Source organism: Phyllostomus hastatus, unplaced genomic scaffold (genome assembly GCF_019186645.2).
Source record: "Phyllostomus hastatus isolate PE091 unplaced genomic scaffold, TTU_PhHast_1.1 phas_contig_545, whole genome shotgun sequence".
Classification (NCBI taxonomy): domain Eukaryota; kingdom Metazoa; phylum Chordata; class Mammalia; order Chiroptera; family Phyllostomidae; genus Phyllostomus; species Phyllostomus hastatus.
Genome location: NW_025333905.1, coordinates 54,792 through 61,910, shown reverse-complemented (window position 1 = coordinate 61,910; position 7,119 = coordinate 54,792). Strand labels below are relative to the sequence as shown.

The following is a 7,119-nucleotide window of genomic DNA, read 5'->3' as shown; positions in this document are numbered from 1 at the left end:
ACAATCAACACCAGCACCCAAGGGCACCCTCAAGTCACGTGTCCAACTTCCTTCTTTCCAGAATCACCCGTACTTTGCCCACTGCACAGCAAAGATGACCAGATGCTGTACTGGACTTTCTGGGCAAGACTTGGGTCATTTAATAAGGGCCTTTGGGATCCACTGCCAACATCCCAACATCCTGAACATAGCTTTGGAAATTTTGGTGCAGGAGTGGACACATCGACCCCAAGGTTTGGAACTTTGGCAAAACTGATAGCACCACCAAATTATGGGATCACGTGTTTCTGCCTCTTTAAAGGCAAACAGGTCCTCCACTGGCTCCACCCAACCTCAGCTTCCTGGCTCAGAGCCTTTAAAAGTGTGAACTCTCTCCTCACAGTTAAAGCACAAGCAGCAGCTGAAAGAGCTTCGTTGGAGAAAACCCAGGAACTCCTCAGCGGGTTGAAGGGAAGGTGAGCCTGGCTGAGACCCAACTGAGCCATAGGGCTGGGAGGGCAGTGGGGCCAGGGCAGGTGCAGGGGGTGGTTCTAGTCTGAGGAGGCACCAGGTGCTGTGCCAGCCTCACAGTGGGACAAGTGTGCTGACACAGGGTAGTGGTGGGAGGTAGGAAGGGGAGGACAGTAGGGGCTGTGTATTGGCACAATGTCCTGCGTCTCATATTGACAGGACACGAGTGTGCTGACAGGGGTGCTTCCTGCGTTTTCTGGTGCAGCAGACACTGATGCTGCTGCTGAATCTTCCTCGTCCCTTGATGGGAAACTGGTGTCCCCAGGGCAGGTGGTCAGGGCTGACGGCCATGTAGAGACCAGGCTGTCCAAGTGCCTCTGTCCACTGCCAAGATCAGGATCTCAGGCCGTGTGGAGACACTCCAGGGGTGGCCCTCATCCCTGGCAGCAGAGGAATCTAGGACACAGGGTCCATCACTCGGCAGAGAGAAGCTGGGGCCCCACCGTGTGACATGGGCGGTGAGGAGGATCCCAGGGCAGTGCAGGAGGGCTGTCATGTGGGAGCAGTGCAGAGAAACCCCACTCCCCCCACAGGCCGGCGTTCCTTCACTTCTGGGTTCTGGGAGAGAGGGGATGCCTGTCCCTGCCCGCTTCCTGTCCAGCTTGACTGGTGAGATTTTAGAGGTGAGGCCAAGAGGGAGTCAGGCAGAGGCCACTGTGGGCCCTGGTCAGGGGAAAGTGGGAGTCAGAGGGACTTTCAAATGGACCCATGTGCTGCCCATTACCCGTGAGCACCGTGACCTTGAGCAAGTGTCTCAGCATTTTTGAGCCACATCATGTCCTTATTTTAAAAGTGAGCATAACAGTCCCAGGCAGGTGGCTCAGTTGTTTGAAGTGTCTTCCTGTGCCCCAGAAGGTTATGGGTTCGATCCCGGTCAGGGCACATACGTAGGTTGTGGATTCAGTCCCCAAGTGGGGTGTGGGCCAGATGCAACCAATCAATGTTTCTCTCTCACATGGACATTTCTCTTTGTCCCCTCTTTTCTCTCTAAAATCAATGACCATATCCTCGGATGAAGATAAAAAAAGACAAAATAATAAAATGAGTTTCCTTGCCAGATCTTTTGGGGAGTAAATGAGATAATGCAAAAATATTTATCTGGGTGCTTGCTATAGAGCACTCAGTAGTGGTGATCCTACACCCAGACTAAATTTTTAGTTGTGGAAGTTTTGACTGTTTCCTGATAAAGGGAAGAGTAAAGGGAACTTCGACCTGGACCAAGCTTCAACAGGCACCCTCAGATGCCAGTCTGGTTTCACCTGTAGACTCGCCAGTCCCTCCCTGCCCCACAGTGTTTGGAAGCAGGTGTCAGACGCTGCTTCTGTTTACCAGTGAATATTTGGAACCACTGAAAAATGTTGCCATCCTCAGACTTCAAAAAGCAACTACAATTTTTAAAAAGAAAGTGCATTTTTAAAAAGATTTTATTTATTTTTAAAGAGAGGGGAAGGGAGGGAGAGAAAGAGAGGGGAAGGGAGGGAGAGACAGGGAGAGAATCATCAATGTGTGGTTGCCTCTCACATGCCCTACTGGGGACCTGGCCTACCACCTAGGTTATGTGCCCTGACTGGGAATCAAACCAGCGACTCTTTGGTTCCCAGGCAGGTGCTCAATCCACTGAGCCATACCAGCCAGGGCAGCAACTAGAATTTTTAAAAAACTGTTACCACCTGCATTCAGATTTTGCTGATTTTCTCATAATTTTCAAAGTTGTTTGAAGTTGGATCCAAATAAGACCCATAAATCACAATTGTTTCATATTCTCTTAAATGTAATTTAATATGTCAGTTTCCACCTTCCCTGTTGCTTTCTGGGAGATTTCTCTGGGTAAGAAAGGGGGGTCTCTTGTCCAGTAGAGTCGGGCAGTGTGTGTTCTGTTGGTTCCATCAAAGGTGTCAGCTCACCTGCTCCTCCCGTTCCAGCGTCTGTGTGAGTTTCTGTCTAAGGAGAGGCTTGGTCAGGTTCAAGGTGGACTGATTTTGGGGGGAACACTTCACAGGTGCAGCAGTGAACTCCCGTCAGAAGGCACATGACGTCTGGTTGTCAGTCTGTCTGTGACATTAACTGACACTAATGGCTGCCTTAGTCTCATGAAGGGTCACAAGCGATGACACTGAAATGCTGTCATCCCTTCCTCCTGTATTGGGTGGAATAATCCTGTGAAAAGAACGCTCCCCTCAAGCTCTCTCTCATCTCCACGAGCAGCAGGTGTGTGAGAGACACAGATGAACGCCTGACTCTTCCCCTTTGTGTGTCCACGTGCAGAGCAGTGAGATGCTTTCTAGCAGATGCCTGAGGGAGAGAGGGGCCACGTTTAAGAAGGCATTGCTATGACCCCTTGGATTTCAACATGTTTGATGCCTTTCCATTCACTGGAATTATTATCGATGCTCAAACTGTCCCATCCAGGTCCAGCTGGATTCTGCTGTAATGGCCCTCACTAGTGAGTGGTCAGCACACCTGGGTTCTCTGGCTGACGAGGGTGTGTGGGCCCCATGCACATGCGTCCTGCCTGGCCCTGGAATCGGTGCTTTCTCCTCAGAGCCCTGACCTGTGGTGGGGAAAGCCTCTGAAAGCCAGAGCTGGGCTCTGAGGGGGCCCATTGTCACTGGGCTCATTCCTGTCTCTGTGCCTTTCCAATGGGCTTCACACCACACATACACAAGCAACTAAGATAAGGATTTTTTAGAAGAATTAGAGATCTTTTTTTCAGGTTTTTGCATTTTTGGTGATTTGGGTTTTTGCTTTTTTGTATGATAAAACTTACTGGAGATGAACAATGAAATAACTGCATTTCTAAGTCTCTTGGACCAGTTCCTTATGCAGTTCATCCACCTCACAAAATACCTTTAGATTTGTTTGTTTCATTTGCTTTTGACATTAGTATTTTAAAGTATAATTTTTGGTGTGTAGTTAGGTAAACTACCTTCCTGGTTTCAAGATCAAACCTATGGAATCTATGTGCACCCAGGACACCCGACTTCGAGCCCCTGCCCCTGTCCCCCCACCCTGTCTCTCCCATCCCCACACAAGGAACTTCTGTGTCGGTTTAGTTTTCAGATTATCCTGCTGGTGCCTTTTCATATATGTGAATAGTGTACCTGTTACAGTTCATAGATGATGTTCACATCCCCCCTTACTGGAGAGATGGTAGGTGAAACTCCACATTATTTCCTTTCTCTGGTGGTAGACACCCTGGCGGTCTCCCCGCTCTGGTGCAGGGAGACACTTCTCAGTCCTTTTCACGGCCGGTCAGTCCTCCCCAGTGTGAACACACCTTAGTTCATTCAACCTGTTGTCTACTGGTGGCCATTGGACAGATTTTTGTTTTTTGGTGTTGCAAATCATGATGCAATAGCTTTATGCATGATTTTTGCTGTAATTTTGGTCAGTGTAGTTCAGGGATAAAAGCTGAAATGGGGGATTGGTAACCACAGGGAAAATGCACGTGGACTCTCCAAGATATTGCTGGCTTCTGCTCTGCAGGCTTGGACTGTGGTTCCCTCCTCCCCAGCCGTGCAGGGAGGACCTGCTCCCCCTGCCCACTCCGGCTGATTCTCAGCTCAGTCTGCAGTTCTGCCAGACCTGGAGGGGACAAACAGCATCTCACCTCAGAAATAGAGGTGTCATTTAAAATTATTTTATTTATTTATTTTACTTTTTGGATTTGAATTATTTTTGTCTATTGTGAGTATATATTAATATTTTGAGATATATTCAAGGCACATTTAAATTTTCTCTGAATGTTTATTCCCATCTCTTACTCCACTTTCTGTCAAGGTGTTGAACTTTAGTTTCTGTGCTTTTCCCTGTTCTTTGTATAACAGGGAAATTCACCCCCTTGATGTAAGTTGGAAACTGTTTTTTCCTTAGTTTGACATTTTTGCTTTAATTTGTCTCTGGTGTTTCTTGTCTCACATTATCTGTGAGAGTTTTTTGTTATCAAACTTATTAGTCCTTTTCCTTACTCTGTGTCAAATCTTAGAAATATTTTCTCTGCCCCCAGGTTACAAAGAACCTGTCCATGTTGTTTCTCTTATGTCCGTGGGTTCGCTTTTCCATGTAAATTACGTGGAATGTAACTGAACCTGAGTGGCGTGAGGCAGTGGAGGCAGTTCCCTCACTCCTGTGTGGTCACCGTGAGCCCAGAGTCGCTCTGTTGCCCACCTCTCTCCCTGTCGATGTGAGATGCAGCCTCGTTTAATCTGTGGTAGCACTGTAATTAAATGGAATGTAAATGGATACAGTATGAATAATTTGGTCTATTTCTGAATTTTCTGTTTGATGACCTTTACAAAAGATTATTTTTACTTTAGAGAAATATCTATGAATTGCATTTTTATGAAATGTTTTAAACATGAGTCAGTGTTGAATTGGGTCAAATGTCTTTTCTGCATCTGGGTAGTTTTCTTCTTCATCTATTAATGGGATGTGTTGTAATGATCAAGTTTTTTTCCATATTGAACCATCCTAGTATTTCTGAAATAAATCCCACTTAATCATGGTGTATACTTATCTTTAGTGTTTAATAATTTAGTATTTTTGTATTACTATTTCCAAATGAGACACATCTGCAGCTTTATCTGTTGGTGAAATCTTGGTTAGCCTTTTGGATCAATATTATATTTTATTCACAGAAAGGACTGAAACTTTCCCTTCCTTTGTGTGTGGTCGGGGACAGCTCAGGGAGCACTGAGAGAGCAGAGCTGTGAGGTGTAGGTGCGCTCCCCTGGGAGGGGCCTGGCCCCGGTGCTCTTCTGTGGGGAAACTCTGTTGTTTCTTCCCCAGTAGTTGACCTTTGCCATCTCTCTGTTGTCACTGGGATCAGTAAGAATAACTGACTAGTACAAATTTTCGGGGAGGAAGTGAGGGCTGGGAATGGTCCTCACTTGCCTAAGCTGACTCTTCCCCCTCTCCTTCCCCTCCTCAGGGTCTTGCGGGAACCTGCACCCAGAGCCTCTTGAACCAGCATGGCCGGCCTTCAGGACAACACTCTGCGGATCGTTCTGGTGGGAAGAACTGGAAATGGAAAAAGTGCTACAGCAAACACCATCCTGGGGAAAAGAGTATTTGATTCTAAAGTGGCTGGCAGTGCTGTTACCAAGAGCTGTCAGACAGCATCGAGGGCCTGGAAGGGGAGGAACCTTGTGGTGGTGGACACCCCAGGGCTCTTTGACACCAAGAAGACACTGCACTTCACCTGTCAGGAAATTGCCAAGTGTGTCCTCCACTCCAGCCCCGGGCCTCACGCCATCATCCTGGTCTTACAGCTGGGCCACGTCACAGAGGAAGAGTACAGCACGATGGAATTGGTCAAGGCCATCTTTGGGAAGCGCACCACTAAGCACATGATGATCTTGTTCACTTGCAAAGATCTACTGGACAAAGGTCAGGAGGTGAGTAGCTTTGTAAGAGGTGCAGATGAACGCTTCAAAACCATTATCAGGGAGAGTGGGAATCGCTACTGTGCCTTCGACAACAGAAGTGAAGACGAGGCTGAGAAGGAAGCTCAACTGCAGGAGCTGGTAGAGCTGATCGAGGCAATCGTGCAGGAGAATGGAGGGACTCACTTTTCGGATCCCATCTATGAGTACACAGCGGAAAAGGTAAAACGTCTGGAAGAGGCCGTGGAGAAAATTCATGCTGAGCAATCAGAAAAACAAAAACAGATAAAAGAGCTATATGCCCGGGGAGAAATAAAGGAGAAAGAAATGAATGAACAAATGATATCCCTAAAGGAAAAATGTGATAAACAAAGTAAAACTACAAAGGAAGAAGGTGAAAAAAATATAATTGCAGTGATTTTTAATTGGATTAGGAATTTGCTTGCACCCTTGTGGTCTGAGCTTTGGAAATAATGCATTTTTTCTTCTTAATTATGTATGATTTGTCAATGTGCCAGAATATATATTCCAGACTTCGCTGTAGTGATTTCTTCTATCCCACCAGTTTTTCTTGACATCTCAACTGTTGCTCCTTCTGCTGAGTTATGGGGACTGTGTTGCATGCCTTGAAATTCTATGGACTCTGTAACTACTTTGGTAAGTAGTGGCTGGTCTGACTTCTGAAGTTAGAAAGGGACAGTGCTGCCTTGCTCTCTGGGGTACCCACCCTCAGAAGGTGGCCCCCCTGCAGTGAGGAATCCCACGTTGCCCATGGAGAGGCCCCAGGAAGAGGACTGGAATCCTAGCCCCGTCCCTTCTCTGCTCCTCCATCTGCCAGTGAGACCCCCTGCCAGCCATGCAAGTGTGGCCACTGGGCAGTGGGCTCTCAAGCTGCCATTGGAGCCGCCTCAGGGGAAGCTGCAGACAGCAAAGATTGGGCCATCCTCACCACATCCCGCCCAGTTTGTAGATTCATGAGAAAAATAAATGAAACTGTTTCAAACTACTAAGCTTTGGGCTGGTCTGTTGTGCAGCAACAGCTCCCCAGGGCATCCTCCCAGCACCTTCCCCCACCCCCACGGTGCCAACCCAGGCATGGAGTGACTGAATGGGCACAATCAGGCCAGAATACATTGTGCAGAATTAAAAAACTGAATTTAGGAAAATCAAATGAAAGGCCTGTGTGTGCCATGTGTCAGCCCATCTGGTGGTGCTCGTTTTCTCC

General features: G+C 47.4%; 1 protein-coding gene across 1 annotated transcript; it reads left to right on the top strand.

Annotated features, from left to right (window-relative positions):
• Positions 1-374: 374 nt before the first annotated feature.
• LOC123824107 (GTPase IMAP family member 7-like) lies at positions 375-6,555 on the top strand. The gene is made up of 2 exons (XM_045847218.1): positions 375-455; positions 5,441-6,555. Exon 2 carries the CDS (start codon positions 5,481-5,483, stop codon positions 6,366-6,368), a length of 888 nt encoding a protein of 295 aa, XP_045703174.1. The 5' UTR covers positions 375-455; positions 5,441-5,480; the 3' UTR covers positions 6,369-6,555.
• Positions 6,556-7,119: the final 564 nt, after the last annotated feature.

What these genes read in the sequence shown, in the direction of transcription:
- LOC123824107 (XM_045847218.1), top strand. Translation starts at nt 5,481, where the DNA reads ATGGCCGGCCTTCAGGACAACACTCTGCGGATCGTTCTGGTGGGAAGA.